Source organism: Heteronotia binoei, chromosome 13, assembly GCF_032191835.1.
Source record: "Heteronotia binoei isolate CCM8104 ecotype False Entrance Well chromosome 13, APGP_CSIRO_Hbin_v1, whole genome shotgun sequence".
Classification (NCBI taxonomy): Eukaryota; Metazoa; Chordata; class Lepidosauria; order Squamata; family Gekkonidae; genus Heteronotia; species Heteronotia binoei.
Window position 1 is genome coordinate 4,024,454 of NC_083235.1, and position 27,706 is coordinate 4,052,159.

The 27,706-nt window shown below is 51.9% G+C and overlaps 1 protein-coding gene across 1 annotated transcript; it reads right to left on the reverse strand.

The window, feature by feature from the left end:
- Window positions 1-135: 135 nt before the first annotated feature.
- IL27RA (interleukin 27 receptor subunit alpha) lies at window positions 136-27,706 on the reverse strand. Its single transcript, XM_060253240.1, has 14 exons — window positions 27,689-27,706; window positions 27,354-27,535; window positions 25,726-25,892; window positions 21,555-21,709; window positions 20,525-20,684; window positions 17,986-18,065; window positions 16,037-16,235; window positions 13,137-13,328; window positions 12,347-12,448; window positions 10,659-10,823; window positions 7,563-7,691; window positions 3,699-3,789; window positions 2,505-2,619; window positions 136-297 (listed from the first exon to the last, which is right to left on the reverse strand). The coding sequence occupies exons 1-14, from the start codon at window positions 27,704-27,706 to the stop codon at window positions 136-138; spliced, it is 1,917 nt and encodes a 638-aa protein (XP_060109223.1).

Below are 27,706 nucleotides of genomic sequence, written 5' to 3' on the forward strand. Positions count from 1 at the left end.
TTCTGGGAGAGCTCTCTCAGCCCCACCCACATCACAGGGTGTCTGTTGTGGAGGGAGAAGATATAGGAGATCGTAAGCCGCTCTGAGTCTCTGATTCAGAGAGAAGGGCGGGGTATAAATCTGCAGTCGTCTTCTTCACGTCAGTCCTTGCAACTCTTCCTGGGTAGGCAGAAAATGCTTCTCATAATCGGAAAACACCACCCGGGCCGGGCGGCTTGTCTGCGACGGGGCTGGTTCTAAGATTTCCAGGATTTCTGGCTCCTCCGGGGGTTTGGTTGAGATGGACAGATGGGAAATCTCCTGCAAGAAACAAGAGTCCAGCATTAGAGACGCCTGAGAGATGTAAATATCAGAGTACACTCCATAAAAGTTTTTACATACTGGTATGTGACTCCAGCAAGACTACATCGTGTTAACTCAACTCACCAAAGCATTAGTTGGAAGAAGTGGGGAGAAAGGGGGACTTCTATTCATTGTTGGTGGGGCTGGAGGCTTATCAGACAATTCTGGAGCAAGATGGTGAAATGTATCAAACTAATAACAGGTGATGAGAAGAAGAAGAAGACTGTAGGTTTATACCTTGCCCTTGTCTCTGAATCAGAGCCTCAGAATGGCTCACAGTCTCCTTTACCTTCCTCCCCCACTAGACACCCTGGTGGGTGGGGCTGAGAGAGCTCTGACAGAAGCTGCCCTTTCAAGGACAACTCTGCGAGAGCTATGGCTGACCCAAGGCCATTCCAGCAGCTGAAAGTGGAGGAGTGGGGAATCAAACCCGGTTCTCACAGATAAGAGTCCACACACTTAACCACTACACCAAACTGGCTCTCACAAGGACAGCTCTGCCAGAGCTATGGTTGACCTCAGGCCATTCCAGCAGGTGCAAGTGGAGGAGTGGTGAATCAAACCCAGTTCTCCCAGATAAGGAGTCCACGCACTTAACCACTACACAAAACTGGCTCTCAGAGTCTCAGAGCAGCTCACAATCTCCTTTACCTCCCCACCCCCCATCCACAACAGACACCCTATGAGGTGGATGAGGCTGAGAGGGCTCTCACAGCAGCTGCCCTTTCAAGGACAACCTCTGCCAGAGCTCTGGCTGACCCAAGACCATTCCAGCAACTGCAAGTGGAGGAGAGGGGAATCAAACCCGGTTCTCCCAGATAAGAGTTCGCGCACTTAACCACTGCACCAAACTGGCTCTCAGAAACCATATTATTGAATCCCAGAGACCGTATTATCGAATCTTTGGAATGACTAATACATGCTCCCCAAACAGAAATCTAATTGGTGCTTTACTGGCAGCTGCAAAATCTGTAATAGCATCCAATCAGAAAACTGTTCATCCGCCAACCAACACGCAGCGGCACCGAAAACTGTGGGATCATTTTATAATGGAGAACACAGCAGAATGGAGAACACAGTCTCATTGTCATTCATTATAATGGAGAACACAGTCTCATTGTCATTCATTATGACTCTAAATCTGCGGAACATTGGTTTCTGGTGTTAGAATACTTGGCGCAGAATAACACATTAGAAGTGGTGCAGTCAAAGAAACATTATAGTATATTAGCACATTTTTGAACCTCTTAGAATGATCAGATTAATTATTTCTGCAACGCTTTTCTTTCCTTTGTTCAAATCTTGGTCATTATAAGCAATGGTAAGGGCAGTGATGCCCAGTTTGGTGTAGCGGTTAACTGCGTGGACTCTTATCTGGGAGAACTGGGTTTGGCTCCCCCCTTCTCCACTTGCAGCTGCTGGAATGGCCTTGGGTCAGCCAGAGCTCTCGAAGCTGTCCTTGAAAGGGCAGCTTCTGGAAGAGCCTTCTCAGCCCCACCCCACCCACCTCTGTTGTGGGAGAGGAAGGGAGAGGAGATTGTGAGCCCCTCTGAGACTCTGTCCTTGAAAGGGCAGCTTCTGGAAAAGCCCTCTCAGCCCCACCCACCTCACAGGGTGTCTGTTGTGGGGGGAGGAAGGTAAAGGAGATTGTAGGCCGCTCTGAGACTCTGTCCTTGAAAGGGCAGCTTCTGGGAGAGCTCTCTCAGCCCCACCCACCTCACAGGGTGTCTGTTGTGGGGGAGCAAGGGAGAGGAGATTGTGAGCCACTCTGAGAGTCTGCGATTCAGAGAGGAGGGCAGGATATAAATCCAATATCATTATCATCAACTTCTTCTTATGTCATGGTTGGCACTCTCTGTCCTTTTGACTGATCCAATACCTTCTCCCCCTTCCACGAGGTGCCCCACAGGCCAGAAACAGAGGGGAACTGCAAATTCCACCTCTTGATTTTAAATTAATGATCTTGATATTATGGTGGCCATCATCATTCTCCCCTCCTTTTTATCCTCACAATAACCCTGTGAGGTAGGCAAGGCTGAGAGTCTGCGACTGGCTCAAGGTCACCCAGCGAGCTTCCAGGGCAGCACGAGGATTTGAACTTGGGTTCCTCAGCCTCAAGCCCAACTCTCAGACGACCAAACCCCAACCGAACTGATCCCTACCTTAGCGAGTGCCGTGCCCCGTGGATCCAACTCGGTGATGACCAGACTGTGTCCCGGATCTGGAACTCGCTCCCAGCACCATAACGGGAGGACTTTGCGGAAAAAGTCCAGGAACCTGAAGAGCAGAGAGAACTTTGTGTCCGGAGCTGCCAACGAACGCTCAGTGGGGTGGGGAAGAAAGCAGGGATCGGCACCCGTGGCAAGGCTTAGCCAATCCCAGATGCTAAGCAAGGCATCATGGGACAAATCCATCCCTCCCCCCCCCAAAGCAAATCCTTCTCCTGCCAGCAGGGGTTTTTTTGGAGCAGGAACTCCTTTGCATATTAGGACACACCCCCTTGATGTAGCCAATGCCCCTGGAGCTTACAGTAGTCTAAGAGCCCTGTAAGCCCTTGGAGGATTCGCTACATCAGAGGTGTGCGGCCTAATATGGAAAGGAGTTCCTGCTACCAAAAAACCCCCTGTATCCTTAGCGTGAGGCATGTCCGTTGCTAGGGAATGGGAAGGTCTCCTGGCTCCACCCCCAAAGTCCCCAGCTATTTTCTGAGTTGGCAACCCTAACCTGAGGTAATGAGACAGCCTTAGGACCTTGGCTTTTTTGGAGCAGGAACTCCTCTGCATATTAGGCCACACACCCTTGATGTAGCCAATCCCCCTGGAGCTTACGAGCCCTGTAAGCTCTTGGAGGATTGGCTACATCAGAGGTGTGTGGCCTAATATGGAAAGGAGTTCCTGCTACCAAAAAAACTCCTGTATCCTTAGCATGAGGCATGTCTGTTGCTAGGGAATGGGAAGGTCTCCTGGCTCCACCCCCAAAGTCCCCAGCTATTTTCTGAGTTGGCAACCCTAACCTGAGGTAATGAGACAGCCTTAGGACCTTGGCTTTTTTGGAGCAGAAACTCCTTTGCATATTAGGCCACACACCCTTGATGTAGCCAATCCCCCTGGAGCTTACAGTAGCGTAAGAGCCCTGTAAGCTCTTGGAGGATTGGCTACATGAGAGGTGTGCGGCCTAATATGCAAAGGAGTTCCTGCTACAAAAAAAGCCCTGCACATTTTTGCGTTAGCTCAGCTTGAAGGACGGCCCCTGAGCACACTAATTTATACAGTAGCTCACAAAACAGAATTTCTGCGCACAAGACTTCGACAGCATAGAGGGAACACCGCAACACCCCTTTGTGATGCAGCACCTACCATCCACGCTTCAGGAACACCACGATGACGGAGAGAAGCAGCAGGAAACCCACGCTCAAGAGAGCCGCTACGTAGACCTGCCAGAGGGCACCTGCAGGAGAGTCCAGGGAGGGCATAGAGGTTATCCTCGCCAACCACTGACGGTTACCAGTTCTCCCCCCCTCCCCACACTCCAGCGCACAGCAGCATCTACAAGACAGCTCTCAACACCTCTACGTGGAGAAGGAATTTTGAGTAGCAACTCCCTAACATGGTACTCCTTGGTGCCCACCAGCGCCTTTCTGGGGTGCCCACCGAATATTTTTAGAAAGTGGGCGGGGCCAGGTGGGACTTTAGCACAGCAATGCTTCCGATTGGCCACCAGAGACTTGACTGGTTGAGCACATTTTTTAAAATTGCAATTTAGGATTGGTGTTATAAGTCCTCAATTTAGGACAATTTAGGACTGGTTAGCCCGGAGAGGAGGCAGCTGAGAATCATAGAGTTGGAAGGGACCTCCAGGGTAATCTAGTCCAACCCCCTGCACAATGCAGGAAACTCACAAACGCCTCCCCCTAAATTCACAGGATCCTCATTGCTGTCAGGTGGCCATCCAGCCTCTGTTGAAAAACCTCCAAGGAAGGAGAGCCCACCACCTCCCGAGGAGGAAGCCTGTTCCACTGAGGAACCGCTCTAAACTCACAAACACCTCCCCCTAAATTCACAGGATCCTCATTGCTGTCAGATGGCCATGTAGCCTCTGTTGAAAAACCTCCAAGGAAGGAGAGCCCACCACCTCCCGAGGAGGAAGCTTGTTCCACTGAGGAACCACTCTTAACTCACAAACACCTCCCCCTAAATTCACAGGATCCTCATTGCTGTCAGATGGCCATGTAGCCTCTGTTGAAAAACCTCCAAGGAAGGAGAGCCCACCACCTCCCGAGGAGGAAGCTTGTTCCACTGAGGAACCACTCTTAACTCACAAACACCTCCCCCTAAATTCACAGGATCCTCATTGCTGTCAGATGGCCATGTAGCCTCTGTTGAAAAACCTCCAAGGAAGGAGAGCCCACCACCTCCCAAGGAGGAAGCCTGTTCCACTGAGGAACCGCTCTAAACTCACAAACACCTCCCCCTAAATTCACAGGATCCTCATTGCTGTCAGATGGCCATCTAGCCTCTGTTGAAAAACCTCCAAGGAAGGAGAGCCCACCACCTCCCAAGGAGGAAGCCTGTTCCACTGAGGAACCGCTCTAACGGTCAGGAAGTTCTTCCTAATGTTGAGCCGGAAACTCTTTTGATTTAATTTCAACCCATTGGTTCTGGTCCTACCTTCCAGTGATATGATCCCCATCTTCAAGTCCTTGAAGGGCTGTCCTAGAGAGGATGGTGCAGAATTGTTGTCTGTGGCCCCAGAAGGTCGGACCAGAACCAACGGGTTGAAATTAAGTCAAAACAGTTTCCAGCTCAACATGAGGAAGAACTTCCTGACCATTAGAGCGGTTCCTCAGTGGAACAGGCTTCCTCCTTGGGAGGTGGTGGGCTCTCCTTCCTTGGAGGTTCTTAAACAGAGGCTAGATGGCCACCTGACAGCAATGAGGATCCTGTGAATTTAGGGAGAGGTGTTTGTGAGTTTCCTGCATTGTGCAGGGGGTTGGACTAGATGACCCTGGAGGTCCCTTCCAATTCTAGGATTCTATTAGGAAGAACTTCCTGACCATGAGAGCGATTCCTCAGTGGAACAGGCTTTCTCGGGAGGTGGTGGGCTCTCCTTCCTTGGAGGTTTTTAAGCAGAGGCTAGATGGCCCTCTGACAGTAATGAAGATCCTGTGAATTTAGGGGGAGGCATTTGTGAGTTTAGAGCAGTTCCTCAGTGGAACAGGCTTCCTCCTTGGGCAGGGGGTTGGACTAGATGACCCTAGAGGTCCCTTCCAACTCTAGGATTCTATTAGGAAGAACTTCCTGACCATTAGAGCGATTCCTCAGTGGAACAGGCTTCCTCCTCGGGAGGTGGTGGGCTCTCCTTCCTTGGAGGTTTTTAAACAGAGGCTAGATGGCCATCTGACAGCAATGAAGATCCTGTGAATTTAGGGGGAGGTGTTTGTGAGTTTCCTGCATTGTGCAGGGGGCTGGACTGGATGACCCTGGGGGTCCCTTCCAACTCTAGCATTCTGACTCTAAAATTAAACACCGTACTAAATAAAACTGTCTTCAGCAGGCTCCTACAGATCCAAAGCATCATGGCACGCACCAGCCCCTTTTATGACCCTGCATATTTAGGAGGTGGGTGGGGCCATCTAGGGCTTTGGCCCAGCAAGGTTTCTGATTGGTCACTGGAGATTGGATTGGCTTTGCAGGTTTTTTTTAATGTTGCTTTGGCAACAGCTGCCCCCACAGCACAAAGATCTTCACAGTGTGGCCGAAGTTAACCCAGGGCAGCCATTTTGTGTCTGGCTCCAGCCCCAGTTTGAAGAAGAAGATATTGGATTTATATCCCGTCCTCCACTCTGAATCTCTGAGCTGCTCACAATCTCCTTTCGTCTTCTCCCCCCCACAACCGACACCCTGTGAGGTGGGTGGGGCTGAGAGGGCTCTCCCAGAAGCTGCCGTTTCAAGGACAGTCTCAGAGCAGCTCACAATCTCCTTTCCCTTCCTCCCCCACAACAGACACCCTGTGAGGTGGGTGGGGCTGAGAGGGCTCTCCCAGAAGCTGCCGTTTCAAGGACAGTCTCAGAGCAGCTCACAATCTCTTTTCCCTTCCTCCCCCACAACAGACACCCTGTGAGGTGGGTGGGGCTGAGAGGGCTCTCCCAGAAGCTGCCGTTTCAAGGACAGTCTCAGAGCAGCTCACAATCTCTTTTCCCTTCCTCCCCCACAACAGACACCCTGTGAGGTAGATGAAGATATTGGATTTATATCCGGCCCTCCACTCCGAAGAATCTCAGAGTGGCTCACAATCTCCTTTACCTTCCTCCCCCACAACAGACACCCTGTGAGGTGGGTGGGGCTGGAGAAGGCTCTCACAGCAGCTGCCCTTTCAAGGACAGAGTCTACAAGAGCTATGGCTGACCCAAGGCCATTTCAGCAGCTGTAAAAGGACACTTTCTGTCAGAGCTCTCTCGGCTCCACCTGCCTCACAGGGTTATTGTGGGGGAAGAGTTGTTCTTGAAAGGACAGTTTCTGTCAGAGCTTTCTCAGCCCCACAGGGTGCCTGCCTCACAGGGTATCTGTTGTGGGGGAAGAGTTGTCCTTGAAAGGGCAGCTTCTGTCAGAGCTCTCTCAGCCCCACCCACCTCACAGAGTGTCTCTTGTGGGGGGAGAAGATACAGGTGATTTTAAACTGCTCTGAGTCTCTGATTCAGAGAGAAGGGCGGGTTACAGATTGGCAGTCTTCTCCACACGAGCACATCTGCCCTCTGAGCCGCACCCGTTCTCACTCCATCTCCAATTGCCTCCTATCTGCATTTAAAAACCACCTGGATCTTCCTGGTAGTTTCCCCCTGAATTGTATTTAGGTCGCAAATTCGCTGGCAATCTGAACGCCCGGGCGCAACTCAGAAGCGGGAGAGCAGTGTGATCACGTCAAGCTGCTTCCACCGCATTTACAGGATTTTTTCCCTTAACCCGTCTCCAAAGGAGTGCTTATGCGCATCTCTGCTCGAGCACACATACCGGGGGACTTTTAAAAAAACCCAACTCTTTCCACAGCGGGTCTGTGGTTGAAGCACAATAGGTGTCTGAATGCGCAACCGCACACCCTGCCGCTGCAACTGTGGCTACCTGATAGCCCGGCAACAGACAAAACTCAAGTGGGTTTTTTGCCAAGGGAATAACATCATGTCAGTTTCTGCCTCTGCGTGAAAATTTTCCAGCGGCACTCCTTACCGGGAGTCTGGAATTCATGCACAAGGGTGCTGTCGCCTTCCCCAGCCGAGGTGGAACCACTCATCCAAAGCTGGTAGGAAGTCCCGGGATCGAGGTCCTTGAGAGCGTAGCTCCGTTCTCCAGCACCAACTGGGAAGGGGGGAGAGAAAGTCCCTTAGACAAAACCAGGTGGGAAGCCATGCTGGTCTGAAGCAGCAGAACGAAGTCTGAATCCTGCGGAACCTTTGAGACCAACCGACGGGATTGAACGGTGGAGAAGAGAACCCACAGAAGAGACTGATTTGCCCAAACTGCGGAATAAATTTTGAGTTCCGTTGCCATCTTTAAAACCAACCGAGTTTTATTCAAGGTTTGAGTTTTCGTGCGCATGCACACTTCCTCAGATACTCTGAAATGGAAGTTAGCCGTTCGAATCTATCTGAGGAAGTGTGTGCGCACACGAAAAATCATACCTTGAATAAAACTCGATTGGTCTTAAAGATGGTGACTGGACTCAAAATTTGTTCTGCAGTTTAGGCAAATCAGTCTTTTCTGTGGGTTCTCTTCTTCACTGTTCAATCCCGTTGGAATATTTGCAAGTTCACTCCCTGAGGAGTAAATCGCTTGGCCACTGTGTGAGAAAGGAGGATGCTGGACTAAATGGACTCTACTGGTCTGATCCAGCAGGACTCTTCTGATGTTCTTCTCAGGGGAAGGCCTCAGCCTCTCTGCCCTGTTGTGGGCCCTCCAGAGGAACTGTGTGAGACAGGAGGCTGGACTAGATGGACCCTCCCTGGTCTGATCCAGCAGGGCTCTTCTGAGGTTCTTCTCAAGGGAATGACTTGAATTCTATGCCTAGTTGTTGGTCCTCCAGAGGAACTGGCTAGCCACTGTGTGAGGCAGGATGCTGGACTAGATGGACCATCCCTGGTCTGATCTAGCAGGGCTCTTCTAATGCTCTTCTCAGGGGAAGGCCTCAGCCTCTCTGCCCTGTTGTTGGCCCTGAAGAGGAACTGGCTGGCCACTGTGGGAGTCACAATGTTGGACTACATAGACCCTCACTGGTCTAATCCAGCAAGGCTCTTCTGATGTTCTTATGAAGGCCTTGCCCTCTCTGCCCTGTTGTTGGCCCTCCAGAGGAACTGGGTGGCCACTGTGTGAGACAGGAGACTGGACTAGATGGACCCTCACTGGTCTGACCCAGCAGGGCTCTTCTGAGGTTCTTCTCAGGGGAAGGCCCCGGCCTCTCTGCCCTGCTGTTGGCCCCCCAGAGGAACTGGGTGGCCCCTGTGTGAGACAGGAGGCTGGACTAGATGGACCCTCCCTGGTCTGACCCAGCAGGGCTCTTCTGATGTTCTTCTCAGGGGAAGGCCTCGGCCTCTCTGCACTGTTGTGGGCCCTCCAGAGGAACTGGCTGGCCTCTGTGTGAGACAGGAGGCTGAACTAGATGGACCTTCACTGGTCTGACCCAGCAGGGCTCTTCTGATGTTCTTCACAGGGGAAGGCCTCGGCCTCTTTGCCCTGTTGTTGGCCCTCCAGATAAACTGGTCGGCCACTGTCTGAGACAGGAGGCTGGACTAGATGGACCCTCCCTGGTCTGACCCAGCAGGGCTCTTCTGAGGTTCTTCTCAGGGGAAGGCCTCGGCCTCTCTGCCCTGTTGTTGGCCCTCCACAGAAACAGGGTGGCCACTGTGTGAGACAGGAGGCTGGACTATATGGACCTTCACTGGTCTGACCCAGCAGGGCTCTTCTGATGTTCTTCTCAAGGGAAGGCCTCGGCCTCTCTGCCCTGTTGTTGGCCCTCCAGAGAAACTGGGTGGCCACTGTGTGAGACAGGAGGCTGGACTATATGGACCTTCACTGGTCTGACCCAGCAGGGCTCTTCTGATGTTCTTTTCAGGGGAAGGCCTCGGCCTCTCTGCCCTGTTGTGGGCCCCCAGAGGAACTGGCTGGCCTCTGTGTGAGACAGGAGGCTGGACTAGATGGACCCTCCCTGGTCTGACCCAGCAGGGCTCTTCTGATGTTCTTCTCAGGGGAAGGCCTCGGCCTCTCTGCCCTGTTGTTGGCCCTCCAGAGAAACTGGGTGGCCACTGTGTGAGACAGGAGGCTGGACTATATGGACCTTCACTGGTCTGACCCAGCAGGGCTCTTCTGATGTTCTTCTCAGGGGAAGGCCTCGGCCTCTCTGCCCTGTTGTGGGCCCTCCAGAGGAACTGGCTGGCCTCTGTGTGAGACAGGAGGCTGAACTAAATGGACCCTCACTGGTCTGACCCAGCAGGGCTCTTCTGATGTTCTTCACAGGGGAAGGCCTCGGCCTCTTTGCCCTGTTGTTGGCCCTCCAGAGAAACTGGTCGGCCACTGTCTGAGACAGGAGGCTGGACTAGATGGACCCTCCCTGGTCTGACCCAGCAGGGCTCTTCTGATGTTCTTCACAGGGGAAGGCCTCGGCCTCTTTGCCCTGTTGTTGGCCCTCCAGAGAAACTGGTCGGCCACTGTCTGAGACAGGAGGCTGGACTAGATGGACCCTCCCTGGTCTGACCCAGCAGGGCTCTTCTGATGTTCTTCACAGGGGAAGGCCTCGGCCTCTTTGCCCTGTTGTTGGCCCTCCAGAGAAACTGGTCGGCCACTGTCTGAGACAGGAGGCTGGACTAGATGGACCCTCCCTGGTCTGACCCAGCAGGGCTCTTCTGATGTTCTTCACAGGGGAAGGCCTCGGCCTCTTTGCCCTGTTGTTGGCCCTCCAGAGAAACTGGTCGGCCACTGTCTGAGACAGGAGGCTGGACCAGATGGACTCTCACTAGTTTGATCGAGCAAGGCTATTCTAATGTTCTTCTCAGGGGAAGGCCTTGGCCTCTCTGCCCTGTTGCTGGCCCTCCAGAGGAACTGGTTGGCCTCTGTGTGAGACAGGAGGCTGGACTAGATGGACCCTCCCTGGCCTGATCCAGCAGGGCTCTTCTTGTGTTCTTATGCTGCAGGTTCTGCTTCTACTGAAAGGCTGCTACAGTTCCAGAAAGAAGCTATCTGTCTCATGCGAACAGCCTTCTGAAAGAGGACTTTGCTCCAGCCCATCTTCCCACCCACCCCCTGACTCCAGGCAAGATCCCCGGTCTGACTCACTGGGCTCATAGACTCTGGGGGTGCTGGAGGAGGGAGACTTCAGGTAGATGGTGTAGTGGGTGAGGTGGCCGTGCTGATGGGCCAAGGGGATCTCTTCCCAGGAGATGAGCGAGATGGTTGAGGAAACACTTTGGTCTTGCACTGCCAGGGGCCCAGCAGATGGCACTGCAAAGACACAGCAGATCAGCCAGGGTTGGGAAGAACAGCAAGAAACTCAGGCACAAAAATGCATCATTTAATCAGTATAATCTGGAGAACAGGATCTCCACAATGATCATTTCAGAGAAGAAGAAGAAGAAGAAGAAGAAGAAGAAGAAGAAGAAGAAGAAGAAGAAGAAGAAGAAGAAGAAGAAGAAGAAGAAGAAGAAGAAGAAGAAGAAGAAGAAGAAGAAGAAGAAGAAGAAGAAGAAGAAGAAGAAGAAGAAGAAGAAGAAGAAGAAGAAGAAGAAGAAGAAGAAGAAGAGCTTGGGGCTCTTTAGCTTGGAGAAATGTAGACTGCGGGGTGACATGATAGAGGTTTACAAGATTATGCATGGGATGGAAGAAGAAGATGATATTGGATTTATATCCCGCCCTCCACTCCGAAGAGTCTCAGAGCGGCTCACAATCTCCTTTACCTTCCTCCCCCACAACAGACACCCTGTGAGGTGGGTGGGGCTGGAGAGGGCTCTCACAGCAGCTGCCCTTTCAAGGACAACCTCTGTCAGAGCTATGGCTGACCCAAGGCCATGCTAGCAGGTGCAAGTGGAGGAGTGGGGAATCAAACCCGGTTCTCCCAGATAAGAGTCTGCACACTTAACCACTACACCAAACTGGCTCTCCTTCTCTCCAAAGAAATGGAGAAGGTAGAGAAAGAAGTACTTTTCTCCCTTTCTCACAATACAAGTACTTTTCTCCCTTTCTCTCTTGTGGGCATTCGATGAAATTGCTGAGCAGTCGGGTTAGAACGGATAAAAGGAGATACTTCTTCACCCAAAGGGTGATTAACATGTGGAATTCACTGCCACAGGAAGTGGTGGCGGCCACAGGCATAGCCACCTTCAAGAGGGGGTTAGATAAAAATATGGAGCAGAGGTCCATCAGTGGCTATTAGACACAGTGTGTATATATATATATGTATATATATATAAATTATTGGACACTGTGTGACACAGTGTTGGACTGGATGGGCCGTTGGCCTGATCCAACATGGCTTCTCTTATGTTCTTATAAGGCCATTCCGACAGGTGCAAGTGGAGGAGAGGGGAATCAAGCCCGGTTCTCCCAGATAAGAGTCCGCGCACTTCACCGCTACACCAAACTGGGAATTAGATTCGAGTCCAGTAACAGCTTCGAGACCAGTAAACTATTCAAGGTATGAACTTTTGAGAGTTGTAACACTCAAAATCTGGCCAAGGGGGCTTTGACTCTTCTGAGATCTGACAAGACTGGGTCAGCCTGGACTATCCAGGTCAAGCAGAGAAAAACAGAGGTGGTTTGCCCTCGCCTGCCTCTGCGTAGCAACCCTGGACTCCCTTGGTGGTCTCCCACCCAAGGACTAACCAGAGGCGTCCCTGATTAGCTTCTGAGCTAATTAACGAGCTCAGGCTTACCTGGGCCAGGCAGGACACAACAGCATCAGAACAGGCTTTCCATATTGAGCATTCCCCATTGTCAAACCAATGCACACCCGCAAATATTGGGATTACCTCCTTCCTGGATGTAGGCTTGAACGGGAGCCGAGGAGTTGCTTCCCTGAGCGTAGACCGCGTAGACAGACACCAGGTAGGGTTCCCGGGGTCTGAAGTCACCTGGGAAGAGGGAAGAATTGAGCAGATGATGATGGTGGTACTGGATTTATATCCCACCCTCCACTCTGAATCTCAGAGCGGCTCACAATCTCCTTTCCCTTCCTCCCCCACAGCAGACACCCTGTGAGGTGGGTGGGGCTGAGAAGGCTCTCACAGCAGCTGCCCTTCCAAGGACAACCTCTGGCAGAGCTATGGCTGACCCAAGGCCATTCCAGCAGCTGCAAGTGGAGGAGTGGGGAATCCAACCCGGTTCTCCCAGATAAGAGAGCTATGGCTGACCCAAGGCCATTCCAGCAGCTGCAAGTGGAGGAGTGGGGAATCCAACCCGGTTCTCCCAGATAAGAGAGCTATGGCTGACCCAAGGCCATTCCAGCAGCTGCAAGTGGAGGAGTGGGGAATCAAACCAGGTTTTCCCAGATAAGAGAGCTATGGCTGACCCAAGGCCATTCCAGCAGCTGCAAGTGGAGGAGTGGGGAATCAAACCCGGTTCTCCCAGATAAGAGTCCGCGCACTTCACCTCTACACCAAACTGGCTGTCACACAGCCAAAGGCCACTGTGTCCCATCTGCCCGAAATGAGCACCCCTCCCCCAACACAAGCTGCCATCTTGCCACCCACCTTGCCTTCTCCACTCCCCACCCCCCCAGTTTGCAAGCACCATCTCTCTCTGGCCCTGCACTCCGCTCACCTTTTAGAAGGGCACTCCTGTTGCCCCCAGGGCAGCGGATCCAGCCCAGCAGCTCCCCGGAAATCTCTTCTCTCCACTCCACCACATACAGTTCAGGTTCAACCCCCCCTGGGCTGGGGCTGAAGGTCCAAGTCACACGGAAACCCAGGCTCTCTGCAGGTAGGACTCGAACCTCCTGAGGGCTGGGGAGGTCTGGGAAAAAGGACATATGAACATATGAAGCTGCCTGCTACTGAATCAGACCCTCCTCAGTCCATCGAAGTCAGTCTTGTACATAAGAACATAAGAGAAGCCATGTTGGAACAGGCCAATGGCCCATCCAGGCCAACACTCTGTGTCACAAAAGAACATAAGAGAAGCCATGTTGGATCAGGCAAATGGCCCATCCAGTCCAACACTCTGTGTCACATAAGAACATAAGAGAAGCCCTGTTGGATCAGGCCAGTGGCCCATCCAGTCCAACACTCTGTGTCACATAAGAACATAAGAGAAGCCCTGTTGGATCAGGCCAATGGCCTCTCTAGTCCAACACTCTGTGTCACATAAGAACATAAGAGAAGCCATGTTGGATCAGGCCAGTGGCCCATCCAGTCCAACACTCTGTGTCACAGAAGAACATAAGAGAAGCCCTGTTGGATCAGGCCAATGGCCCATCCAGTCCAACACTCTGTGTCACAGAAGAACATAAGAGAAGCCCTGTTGGATCAGGCCAATGGCCCATCCAGTCCAACACTCTGTGTCACAGAAGAACATAAGAGAAGCCCTGTTGGATCAGGCCAATGGCCCATCCAGTCCAACACTCTGTGTCACAGAAGAACATAAGAGAAGCCATGCTGGATCAGGCCAATGGCCCATCCAGTCCAACACTCTGTGTCACAGAAGAACATAAGAGAAGCCATGTTGGATCAGGCCAATGGCCTCTCTAGTCCAACACTCTGTGTCACATAAGAACATAAGAGAAGCCATGTTGGATCAGGCCAGTGGCCCATCCAGTCCAACACTCTGTGTCACAGAAGAACATAAGAGAAGCCATGTTGGATCAGGCCAATGGCCCATCCAGTCCAACACTCTGTGTCACAGAAGAACATAAGAGAAGCCATGTTGGATCAGGCCAATGGCCCATCCAGTCCAACACTCTGTGTCACAGAAGAACATAAGAGAAGCCATGCTGGATCAGGCCAATGCCCCATCCAGTCCAACACTCTGTGTCACAGAAGAACATAAGAGAAGCCATGTTGGATCAGGCCAATGGCCCATCCAGTCCAACACTCTGTGTCACAGAAGAACATAAGAGAAGCCATGTTGGATCAGGCCAGTGGCCCATCCAGTCCAACACTCTGTGTGACAGAAGAACATAAGAGAAGCCATGCTGGATCAGGCCAATGGCCCATCCAGTCCAACACTCTGTGTCACAGAAGAACATAAGAGAAGCCATGTTGGATCAGGCCAATGGCCCATCCAGTCCAACACTCTGTGTCACATAAGAACATAAGAGAAGCCCTGTTGGATCAGGCCAGTGGCCCCTCCAGTCCAACACTCTGTGTCACATAAGAACATAAGAGAAGCCCTGTTGGATCAGGCCAATGGCCCATCCAGTCCAACACTCTGTGTCACATAAGAACATAAGAGAAGCCCTGTTGGATCAGGCCAATGGCCCATCCAGTCCAACACTCTGTGTCACACAGCGGCCAGAAAACCAGGCGCCATCAGGACATAAGAACATAAGAAAAGCCATCTTGGATCAGGCCAGTGGCCCATCCAGTCCAACACTCTGTGTCAGATAAGAACATAAGAGAAGCCATGTTGGATCAGGCCAATGGCCCATCCAGTCCAACACTCTGTGTCACAGAAGAACATAAGAGAAGCCATGCTGGATCTGGCCAATGGCCCCTCCAGTCCAACACTCTGTGTCACAGAAGAACATAAGAGAAGCCATGCTGGATCTGGCCAATGGCCCATCCAGTCCAACACTCTGTGTCACAGAAGAACATAAGAGAAGCCATGCTGGATCTGGCCAATGGCCCCTCCAGTCCAACACTCTGTGTCACAGAAGAACATAAGAGAAGCCATGCTGGATCAGGCCAATGGCCCATCCAGTCCAACACTCTGTGTCACAGAAGAACATAAGAGAAGCCATGCTGGATCTGGCCAATGGCCCATCCAGTCCAACACTCTGTGTCACATAAGAACATAAGAGAAGCCATGTTGGATCAGGCCAATGGCCCATCCAGTCCAACACTCTGTGTCACAGAAGAACATAAGAGAAGCCATGTTGGATCAGGCCAATGGCCCATCCAGTCCAACACTCTGTGTCACAGAAGAACATAAGAGAAGCCATGTTGGATCTGGCCAATGGCCCATCCAGTCCACCACTCTGTGTCACACAGTGGCCAAAAAAACCAGGTGCCATCAGGAAGTCCATTAGTGGGGCCAGGACACCAGAAGCCCTCCCACGGTTGCCCCTCCCAAGCACCAGATTGAGCTATATCTCTCTCTCTCATGGGACATAGGGCACCCAACGAAGTTTCCTAATTTATATTGATTTACTTTTTTACAATAGACTTAACCCTCCCAGCCAGCCGAGCAGTGACTAGGGCACAAAAGGCAGGTGGAATTTCTTGCATCGTGGACCCCTGGCGCCACCGCCCAGCTGAAAGCGCAGAGGTGACCTGCCCGGCTTGCTCACAGTCAGAAGAGCGAGTGCCCCAAGAAGGCAGCACAGTTGTGGGCAGGATGTGGGCAGGTGAGCAGCAGACAGCCCCGGCCTCTTTCCTTTCAGGGGGGAAGATGACTCAGTTTTCCTCTCATGTGGGAGGAAACAGGGCGAGCAAAAGAAGGAGGGCGTAGAACCCCCGGGGGGTGGCAGACCCACTGGCTTGCGCTGGTCCTTTGCCTCTTACCCGCCTGCTCCAAGCTGAGGGTGGTCGGCTGGGTCTTGCCAGCAGAATTGGAAGCAGAGACCTGGGCATAGCTGGCAGCGGCAGGGACAGGAACGCTGTAGCACAGACATGTCAAATTGCCCACGGCAGTCTTTTGGCGGTCCCAGAAGTCCACAGTGTAGCTCAGGATGTCCCCTCTGGCTGTCTTTGGATCGAGAGGCTGTCAAATTGGGAGAGGGAGAAGTGGGGAGGGGAGCAAGAGGTAGAAATTCCTTGGTCAAGGAAAGGACTGTCAAAATGACCTAGGATAGGGCTAAGTGGACCTCAGTCTCTTTGGAGAGAGCCAGTTTGGTGTAGTGGTTCAGTGTGCAGACTCTTATCTAGGAGAACCAGGTTTGATTCCCCACTCCTCAGCTTTTGCAGCTGCTGGGATGTGCTTGGGTCAGCCATAGCTCTGGCAGAGGTTGTCCTTGAAAGGGCAGCTTCTGGGAGAGCTCTCTCAGCCCCACCCACCTCACAGGGTGTCAGTTGTGGGGGAAGAATATATAGGAGATTGTAGGCCGCTCTGAGACTCTGTCCTTGAAAGGGCAGCTTCTGGGAGAGCTCTCTCAGCCCCACCCACCTCACAGGGTGTCTGATGGAGAAAGTAGAGAAAGAAGTACTTTTCTCCCTTTCTCACAATACAAGAACTCGTGGGCATTCGATGAAATTGCTGAGCAGACAGGTTAAAACGGATAAAAGGAAGTACTTCTTCACCCAAAGGGTGATTAACATGTGGAATTCACTGCCACAGGAGGTGGTGGCGTCCACAAGCATAGCCACCTTCAAGAAGGGGTTAGATAAAAATATGGAGCAGAGGTCCATCAGTGGCTATTAGCCACAGTGTGTGTGTGTATGTATATATATATATATATATTTGGCCGCTGTGTGACACAGAATGTTGGACTGGATGGGCCATTGGCCTGATCTAACATGGCTTCTCTTATGTTCTTATGTTCTTATGTTGTGGGGGAGGAAGGTAAAGGAGATTGTGAGCCGCTCTGAGACTCTTCGGAGTGGAGGGCGGGATATGAGTCCGCACACTTAACCAGTCTGTTGTGGGGGAAGAAGATATAGGAGATTGTAGGCCACTCTGAGACTCTATCCTTGAAAGGGCAGCTTCTGGGAAAGCTCTCTCAGCCCCACTCACCTCACAGGGTATCTGTTGTGGGGGGAGAAGATATAGAAGAAGATGATGATACTGGATTTATATCCTGCCGTATACTCTGAATCTCAGTCTCAGAGCAGTCACAATCTCCTTTAGTTCCCCCCCCCCAACAACAGACACCCTGTGAGGTAGGTGGGGCTGAGAGAGCTCTCCCAGAAGCTGCCCTTTCAAGGACAGCTCTGCAAGAGCTACGGCTAACCCAAGGCCATTCCAGCAGCTGCAAGTGGAGGAATGGGGAATCAAACCCAGTTCTCCCAGATAGGAGTCCGCACGCTTAACCACTACACCAAACTGGCTGTAAGAAATAGAGCAGAGTAGGAGTCAAGTTTCACCCTTAAGACCAACAATTTAGAACGTAAGCTTGGAGCACACGAAAGCCTACGTTCTAAATAAAACTTTGTGGGTCTTAAAGGTGAAACTTGACTCCTGCTTTGTTCTGCTGCTTCAGACCAACACGGCTGCCCCCTTGGCTCTAAGAAAGGTATGTGAGGAAGCGTGCCTGCACACAAAAGCTCATATCTTGAATAAAACTTTGTCGGTCTTGAAAGCGCCACGGACTCAAACTTTGTTTTCTGTCAGGAAAGAGCTTGCTCTGAAACGCCCAAACTTCAGAAGGCAACTGGGTAGCTCACAATAGGGACGTCACTTCGACTAACCTCTGAACCCTTCCTCCCCCAATCTACATTCTGACCCAGTCCAGGAGAATCTGGTCCAGTCGCAAGAAAGGTGCAGAGAAGGCATGGCCCACCAGTCCCCATCTTACCTTCCACAGAAGGTGGAGCTTCGGTTCCGAATTCTCCGAAAGGTGAATGTTCCGCCACGCATCCACCTGGCCCAAAGCAGCTGCGGACCACAGAGACGAACCAAGCAATTACGTATTTATTTTTTAATACTTTATTTTTAAAATTAATATGCAAATAACATGCAACATCTGTACAGTCACCAAAATGACATTTTCGCAACTGTTTGGTGTAGTGGTGAAGTGTGCGGACTCTTATCTGGGAGAACCGGGTTTGATTCCCCATTCCTCCACTTGCACCTGCTGGAATGCCCTTGGGTCAGCCATAGCTCTCTTATCTGGGAGAACCGGGTTTGATTCCCCACTCCTCCACCTGCACCTGCTGGAATGGCCTTGGGTCAGCCAGGGCTCTCTTATCTGGGAGAACCGGGTTTGGTTCTCCACTCCTCCACTTGCAGCTGCTGGAATGGCCTTGCGTCAGCCATAGCTCTCTTATCTGGGAGAACCGGGTTTGATTCCCCACTCCTCCACTTGCAGCTGCTGGAATGGCCTTGGGTCAGCCATCGCTCTTGCAGAGCTGTCCTTGAAAGGACAGCTGCTGTGAGAGCCCTCTCCAGCCCCACCCACCTCACAGGGTGTCTGTTGTGGGGGAGGAAAGTAAAGGAGATTGTGAGCCGCTCTGAGACTCTTCGGAGTGGAGGGCGGGATATAAATCCAATATCTTCATCTACCTCACAGGGTGTCTGTTGTGGGGGAGGAGGGAAAGTAGATTGTGAGCCGCTCTGAGACTCTTCGGAGTGGAGGGCAGGATATAAATCCAATATCTTCATCTACCTCACAGACACCCTGTGAGGTAGATGAAGATATTGGATTTATATCCCGCCCTCCACTCCGAAGAGTCTCAGAGCGGCCTACAATCTCCTTTCCCTTCCTCCCCCACAACAGACACCCTGTGAGGTAGATGAAGATATTGGATTTATATCCCGCCCTCCACTCCGAAGAGTCTCAGAGCGGCCTACAATCTCCTTTCCCTTCCTCCCCCACAACAGACACCCTGTGAGGTAGATGAAGATATTGGATTTATATCCCGCCCTCCACTCCGAAGAGTCTCAGAGCGGCCTACAATCTCCTTTGCCTTCCTCCCCCACAACAGACACCCTGTGAGGTAGATGAAGATATTGGATTTATATCCCGCCCTCCACTCCGAAGAGTCTCAGAGCGGCTCACAATCTCCTTTCCCTTCCTCCCCCACAACAGACACCCTGTGAGGTAGATGAAGATATTGGATTTATATCCCGCCCTCCACTCCGAAGAGTCTCAGAGCGGCCTACAATCTCCTTTCCCTTCCTCCCCCACAACAGACACCCTGTGAGGTAGATGAAGATATTGGATTTATATCCCGCCCTCCACTCCGAAGAGTCTCAGAGCGGCCTACAATCTCCTTTCCCTTCCTCCCCCACAACAGACACCCTGTGAGGTAGATGAAGATATTGGATTTATATCCCGCCCTCCACTCCGAAGAGTCTCAGAGCGGCCTACAATCTCCTTTGCCTTCCTCCCCCACAACAGACACCCTGTGAGGTAGATGAAGATATTGGATTTATATCCCGCCCTCCACTCCGAAGAGTCTCAGAGCGGCTCACAATCTCCTTTCCCTTCCTCCCCCACAACAGACACCCTGTCACGTTCTCGGAGCGCAGGTAGGCGGGAGTCCAAAGCCAGTCCAGGGTCAAAGTCCAGGAAGTCAAGCAGGAGCCAAGTCACCAAAGCCAAATCGCAAACCGGAATCAGAAGTCAGTGGCCAAAAGCCTAAGGGTCAGGGTTCCAAGGGATTCAAGCAGGTCAGGATCTGGAATCAGGAAGGCGCGTGGATGCAAGCCAGGGAATTGACTTGCTGCTTCCACAAGGTTACCAGGTTATATGGGAGCCTCAATCAGCCTGCTCCCTGGGTGGTAGCAACTCTGCTAGAACTCAGGGCTGAGATCCGAAGCCTCGGCGTGCCTCATGTCTTTGCTCTGAAAGTTCTTTCCAGAGCCTGCTTCGAACTCTTGAGATGGGAGGGGGAGAGCTTGGAGGAGATTGATTGTCAACAGCCGACACTGGTGCCTGGAATGTGAGGAGAGTGATTGATGGGCCAGCTGCTGGTTGTTCGGCTGAGGAACTGGTTGGCAGTTCTTCCAGGTCTGCTAACCCTTCCAGCTCCCCCTCGTCAGGGCTCATGACACACCCTGTGAGGTGGGTGGGGCTGAGAGAGCTCTGGCAGAAACTGCCCTTTCAAGGACAGCTCTGCAAGACCTATGTCTGACCCAAGGCCATTCCAGCAGGTGCAAGTGGAGGAGTGGGGAATCAAACCCGGCTCTCTCAGATAAGAGTCTGCGCACTTCACCACTACACCAAATTGGCTCTCGAGAAGATTTTAAGCAGGCCACAAAACATTTTAAGAAATTTCAAAGCCTGCACTGCGCGTTTTGCAATCTTGTGCATCAGCTCAGATTCTACCACTTCCCTTTCTAGTGAGAATGGGTGGGGGGGAGGGTTTCACTTCCTCTGGGGATGCACTCACCAGCTTCGGGGGTTCTGAAGGTTTGGGAAGAGCTCCATTCACTCCAGAAACCTTGTCCGTCTTCTGGGACGCAACGGGCTTGCACCTCGTAGGAAGTGAAGGGATCCAGGTCTGTCAGCTCAGGGTCCTCTTGGGAGAGGTCCTCGTGGTCCAAATCCAGCTGGGGACAAAACAGAACAGTGCTGGGTCTAGACCAGGGGTGGGGAACCATTTTTCTGCCAAGGGCCATATGGATATTTATAACATCATTCGCGGGTCATAAAAAAATATCAACTTAAAAAAACAGTGCTCCGTCGAGGGAGAACGATTCAGGCCAGCAAAATTCATGCAAACAATTGTTTTTCTATTTGAAGTCATGTGGGGAGAGCCTAATCTGACACACACACACACACTTGGCCTGCCGCCCTAGGCAAATGCATAGGTAGAAAAGGCCCAGCAGGAACTCAGTGGCATATTAGACCACATCCCCTAATATTAGAATATTACGCCACACCCTCTGGGATAATCAAGTGCAAACTGAACGGTGGCAGTAACTTCTCCAGACCCTGCAGCCATTCTGGCCGGCCAGCCAGGCCCCAGGGAGGCTGCCGCACAGTACATCTGGGCCCTGTGATCCCTGCCTGGCCCTGGGGAGGCTGCTGCACAGCGCAGCTGGGCCCCTCGATCCTCGCTGGCCAGCCAGGCCCCAGGGAGGCTGCCACAAGGCTCGGTTCGGCCCAGCAATCCCTGAGGGTCACACCAAGTGACCTCAAGGGCCACATATGGCTCTCGGGATGGAGGTTCTCCACCCCTTTTCTAGAAAGAAACTGCTGGGCAGAGAGGAAGGGGCTGGGATTCCACGGCGGGAAGGCAGCAAGGATCCTTTGAGTGCCAGGGCCGGTGCTAAGGGTTCTGCTGCTCGAGGCAGACCCCGTGCCACGCCCCCTCTCCCCCACAAGCTCCCTCTGTATTTTTTGTTTCGCGTGCGGGCTTCTCACGGCACAATGACGTCGCCGGATAGCGCCCAACGGTGGAACGGAAAGAGACTCACCTGGGTCCACACAACATCTTCGGATGCCTTGTACCGAAGTTCACAGACCAGAGACTGATCCGCAAAGTGTTCCAACCAGTACGGGTTCCTCCATCGCACCACAGCGCCAGAGGAACTCACCGCCACAGGGTCCAGCTCAGGAGGAGGGGGTTGCACTGAAAGAAGTAAAGCGGGGAAGGAAAATGAACCTTAGACCCCGGAAATCCTAGGATGGATCCAGATTAAATTTTCCACTCGCACAACAAGACGCTCCCGTCGGTCGAACAGCATATTCCGCTTCCCCCTTGTCCCCACGGCAACCCACCGATCTTCCCGCAATGCTGTTCCTGGGTGACGAGGGATCTTAAATCACCCCACCCCTCCCCAATAGCAAAATATTTAATCTGGCCCCAGCATCTGAATGCACCAAGGCGCCAACGTTCCCTTTAAGCTGCAGAGCCCTGTGAGCAGAAATTCCACTTCATGAGCTACTGGCATTGAAGTTGTGAGCTCCTGCATAAATCGGTGTGCTCTGGGGTCATCCGTCCTGAGACAAGGCAAAAATGTGTGCGCTGGAGGCTAACAATCTGTGAGCTCGCTCACGCTAACTCAACTTAGAGGGAACACTGCAGGGCTCAACACCCTTGTGGAGAAACGCCATTTTAGTCAGTGGTGGTGCTTCATTTGGCAGGGGTCAGTAAATCCCTCAGCAAGCTTTGTAGCCTTCCCCTCACTCCCCCCCTCCCTTCCAGAGCCAAACCAACAACGCTAGGGGGAAAATCTCCTAGAGAGGCAGGAAGTGCTGTTGTTCCTTGCATGTGTTAGGCAGGAAGAGAAGGCAGATTTGAACTGGGGCTCGAGCGAGCATGTGGTGAGCAATGGAGGCTCCTGCCGGGGAGGCCCCCAGGCAGGCAGACTAAGTAAGTAATTCACAAGACAGGACAAGTTTAGATCAGGGCCAGCAGGACGCGTTTATAACACATTTTGTTTGTCAGGCTGTTTGCTGTGCGTGTGCTGTGCTGTGCTAACCTTTTAAATGCAACTGTTTTTGTTTTGTTTTTCTTTTCCTATCTGTTTCCCTTTTTAAATAAATATATTTTTACTGTTTAAATGCTGGCAGTCAATCTCTGTACCACATAGATCCCCAGACCGCTTTAGACCACGCTGTGTTAAGAAGGGGGCCCCAGGTGAAGGGGGGAAGGCATGCAGTTGGATAAAGTGCCAATCCTCCAAGGAGGCCCCAAAGAAGCGCTGAGGTCTCTGTGAAACCCAAGTGCAGGGTGGCAGAGGACCTGGAGGCCGAGCCTCATAGCTGGAGAGGGGGATTGGGAGTCCTGTTCCTCTCAATCTGAACCCCGGGACTGAGCAGGTGGTGGCAGCGCGCCCAAGGGGCAGGAGGAGAAATAGCTCCCTCCAGGAGTTGGCGACTCCAAAGGGAGCTGACGGGACCGGGTCTGAAGGCAGAATCGGGCCGGTTCCGCCACAACCCTCTCGAGTTTTTATTTTTGGAAAGACAAGTTACTATGGTCTTTAGCTACAGAACACCGTCTTTTTCCCTTTCTGCAATTTCTGCAAGTTCAGTTAAGCAAGGACAAAGCCCTCCCGACGACCTGGTCACTGACTCGTTGGCAGCGAAGATGGGCGGCACGAGCGATAAGGTTTGCGAAGCGGCTTATCCTGCTGCAGTGGCGTGTAGACTTCACCGGCACGATTACTACTTGGCTCGAGGGAATGTATGCTTTGGCTGTGCAAGAAAGGATAGCATATCGCCGGCAATGTCGACAACAACAATTTGAAGAGATTTGGTCGGCTTTTTTAGAAGCATCTAATGCTTAAAGTTCCGCGTCTTGAAGTCCGGGATTTGTTTGCCTGGGGGCGCTTGGGCTGGGGAATTGGCATGCCGGCATCTAATTAACTCGATTAAGTTCAGGTAGTCAGATTAGGAGACTATATGGTGGCGGTGCACAAGGTGTAGGATGAGTGCCTCTGTTCGTTTGACGGAATGAATGTCTGTGATGTGCTTTATGAAAAACTTAATAAAGTATAAATAACAAAAAAAAAGCGAGGACACAGCCCTGCTTTAAGGTTGGGCGCCAAACGCTTTCTCTCCCTTCTCTGTTTGAAATCTGCTGGCTGCCGTGTGACTACAAAGCTTTGCGGGTCTCACAAACCTCAGCAACTCTTCCCCTCTTCTCAATTAAAGACTCCTGGAAAAACTCGCAGGCTAGAAGTAAGTTCCCTTTGCTACCTAGGTGGGAATGGTCACACCTCCACCTGCTCAGAGTGGGACAGATGCTTCGTCGGATTCTGGAGCTGCAATCTCATTGGTTGGCTTAAGTCCCTTTGTAGCTTGAGACCAGGGTATCTGAACGACTGTCTTCTCCCATACTTTCCTGAGGAGCGGCTCTCTAGACCAGGGGTGTGGAAACTAATTTGTTATGAGGGCCGGATAAACTCCAGAAGCCCTCCCATCGTTGCTCCCCTAGCACCAAGAATACAGAGGATCACTACCCAAGACATAACAACATAACAGAAGCCATGTTGGATGAGGCCAATGGCCCACCCAGTCCAACACTGTGTCACATAAGAGAAGCCCTGTTGGATTAGGCCAGTGGCCCACCCAGTCCAACACTCTGTGTCACATAAGAACATAAGAGAAGCCCTGTTGGATTAGGCCAGTGGCCCACCCAGTCCAACACTCTGTGTCACATAAGAACATAAGAGAAGCCCTGTTGGATCAGGCCAGTGGCCCCTCCAGTCCAACACTCTGTGTCACATAAGAACATAAGAGAAGCCCTGTTGGATCAGGCCAGTGGCCCCTCCAGTCCAACACTCTGTGTCACATAAGAACATAAGAGAAGCCATGTTGGATCAGGCCATTGGCCCACCCAGTCCAACACTCTGTGTCACATAAGAACATAAGAGAAGCCCTGTTGGATCAGGCCAGTGGCCCCTCCAGTCCAACACTCTGGGTCACATAAGAACATAAGAGAAGCCCTGTTGGATCAGGCCATTGGCCCATCCAGTCCAACACTCTGTGTCACATAAGAACATAAGAGAAGCCCTGTTGGATCAGGCCAGTGGCCCCTCCAGTCCAACACTCTGTGTCACATAAGAACATAAGAGAAGCCATGTTGGATCAGGCCAGTGGCCCCTCCAGTCCAACACTCTGTGTCACATAAGAACATAAGAGAAGCCATGTTGGATCAGGCCAATGGCCCATCCAGTCAAACACTCTGTGTCACACAGTGGCCAAAAAACCCCAGGTGCCATCAGGACATAAGAGAAGCCATCTTGGATCAGGTCAGTGGCCCATCCAGTCCAACTCTCTGTGTCACAGAAGAACATAAGAGAAGCCATCTTGGATCAGGTCAGTGGCCCATCCAGTCCAACTCTCTGTGTCACACAGTGGCCAAAAAACCCCAGGTGCCATCAGGACATAAGAGAAGCCATCTTGGATCAGGTCAGTGGCCCATCCAGTCCAACACTCTGTGTCACATAAGAACATAAGAGAAGCCATGTTGGATCAGGCCAGTGGCCCCTCCAGTCCAACACTCTGTGTCACATAAGAACATAAGAGAAGCCATGTTGGATCAGGCCAGTGGCCCCTCCAGTCCAACACTCTGTGTCACATAAGAACATAAGAGAAGCCATGTTGGATCAGGCCAATGGCCCATCCAGTCCAACACTCTGTGTCACACAGTGGCCAAAAAACCCCAGGTGCCATCAGGACATAAGAGAAGCCATGTTGGATCAGGCCAATGGCCCATCCAGTCCAACTCTCTGTGTCACACAGTGGCCAAAAACAAAACAAAACAAGTGCCATCAGGAGGTTCACAATTGGGGCTAGAAGCCCTTCCACTTTGCCCCCCACCCCCACAAGCACCAAGAATACAGAGCATCCCTGCCCCAGACAGAGCGTTCCAACAATAAGCTGTGGCTAAGGGCCACTGATGGACCTCTGCCCCAGATGTTCATCCAATCCCCTCTTGAAACTGTCCATGCTTGTTCCCACACACACACCCCAAACCCATTTCCCGCAGCAGTATCCTGCACCTCTCATCCACACTCTAGAGACCTTGTGAACCACAGTCACGCACAGGTGGGCAGCCACACCGGGTACCATCTCGTGCATCGCTTCTCTGCAAGGCTGCTAGGAGAGCCTCTTCCCAAGATCGCCCCCCCCCCTCACCTATTTCTTCCACGACGAAGTTGATCTTTTCAGACGCTTCCACCCCATCTGCACGTTGAACTTCCAGCCACACGCTGTAGGCGTTTCCCCGAATCAACTGGTCTCTTGCAATGAGCAGCCAGTTCTGTCCCCATTGCACCTGCTCTCTGCGGGTCTTCCCGGGTTCGCTGGCAAAGAAAGCAAACCAAGATATAAATCAAAGCCATCGCCGACACCAGCCGATCAGAATGGCAAGCCTGCACCAAATGGTTGGATTACTATTATTATTATTATTCGTAGTAATAGTATTTACTTTATGGGCACTCAAAGCGGCTGTCATTGTACTCCTCCCTTCCATTTTTTCCTCGCAACCGCCCTGTGAGGTAGGCTAGGCCGAGAAAGTATGTCTGGCCCAGGGTTACCCAGCAAGCAGAAGTGGGAATTCAATGGCAGAAGTGAGAGACCAAGTCCTACGAGGAAAGGTTGAAGGAGCTGGGCATGTTTAGCCTGGAGAGGAGGCGGCTGAGAGGTGATACGATCACCATCTTCAAGGACTTGAAGGGCTGTCCTAGAGAGGATGGGGTGGAATTGTTTTCTGTGGCCCCAGAAGGTCGGACCAGAACCAACTCTTCTGACCTCAGAAGAGTTTCCGGCTCAACATTAGGAAGAAATTTCTGACGTTTAGAGCGGTTCCTCAGTGGAACAGGCTTCCTCCTCGGGAGGTGGTGGGCTCTCCTTCCTTGGAGGTTTTTCAACAGAGGCTAGATGGCCGTCTGACAGCAATGAAGATCTTGTGAATTTAGGGGGAGGTATTTGTGAGTTTCCTGCATGGTGCAGGGGGTTGGACTAGATGGCCCTGGAGGTCCCTTCCAACTCTATGATTCTATTAGGAAGAACTTCCTGAAAGTTAGAGCGGTTCTTCAGTGGAACAGGCTTCCTCCTCGGGAGGTGGTGGGCTCTCCTTCCTTGGAGGTTTTTCAACAGAGGCTAGATGTCCATCTGACAGAGATGAAGATCCTATGAATTTAGGGGGAGGGATTTGTGAGTTTCCTGCATTGTGCAGGGGGTTGGACTAGGTGACCCTGGAGGTCCCTTCCAACTCTAGGATTCTATGAATTCGTACCTGGGTCCCCCAGGTCTGAGTTGGACACTTTAACCCGTCATTGTCCATCATGTACCCTTAGCAGGGGATCCCAACTGAGAGATTCTGGATAGTTATTTCAGAGGTCTACCAGTGCAGCTGGTCATGGAGTGACTCTTTGGAACTGGCAGCAGAGCACGGATCAGGGATCTATGCACATCTCTGGAAAACGTCCAGCAGATGTTTGGAAAGCCCTGAGGGCCAGTTTGGTGTAGCGATTAAGAACACAGACTATCTGGGAGAACCGGGTTTGATTCCCCACTCCTCCGTTTGCAGCTGCTGGAATGGCCTTGGGTCAGCCAGAGCTCTCGCAGGAGTTGTCCTTGAAAGGGCAGCTTCTGGCAGAGCTCTTTCAGCCCCACCCACCTCACAGAGGAAAAGCAGATTATAAACTAAGCCACTCTGAGACTCTGATTCAGAGATAAGGACAGGGTATAAATCCAATATATTCTTCCTCCAAGTCAAAACCCACCCAGACGTTGAAGCTCATCGCCGATGCTTTACTTACTATTTAAGGCTCTCGTAGAAGAGACGGTAGGCGGAGTTAACCTCTGGAGCAGACCAGCTGCAGTTCATAACATAGCTGGGTAACACACACACGCACTGCAGGCCCACGGAGGCTGCTGAGTCTCCTGCAAGAGAGAGAGGCGTTTCCAAATGGACTTCCAAACCAGCGCAATCACAGCCGTTCTGTTGTGCAAATTCACAGATGAGAAGGTTTCACACATATTGTGTGGCTCTTGAAGACCCCATCACCCTGTTGGCTGGCAAAATAAAAACTCAGCACTTTTTTTTTAAAAAAACCCCACAGCTCTGTTGTTATAGCAACAGGGTGGATATCACCTTTGCACCAAAAGTCAT

Coding starts and splice junctions, on each gene's coding strand:
- IL27RA (XM_060253240.1), bottom strand. Junction 25,893..27,353: donor TTCTACGAGAGCCTTAAATA/GTAAGTAAAGCA, acceptor TTTCTTTGCCAG/CGAACCCGGGAAGACCCGCA. Junction 12,449..13,136: donor CAGGAGTGCCCTTCTAAAAG/GTGAGCGGAGTG, acceptor CCCTCTTCCCAG/GTGACTTCAGACCCCGGGAA.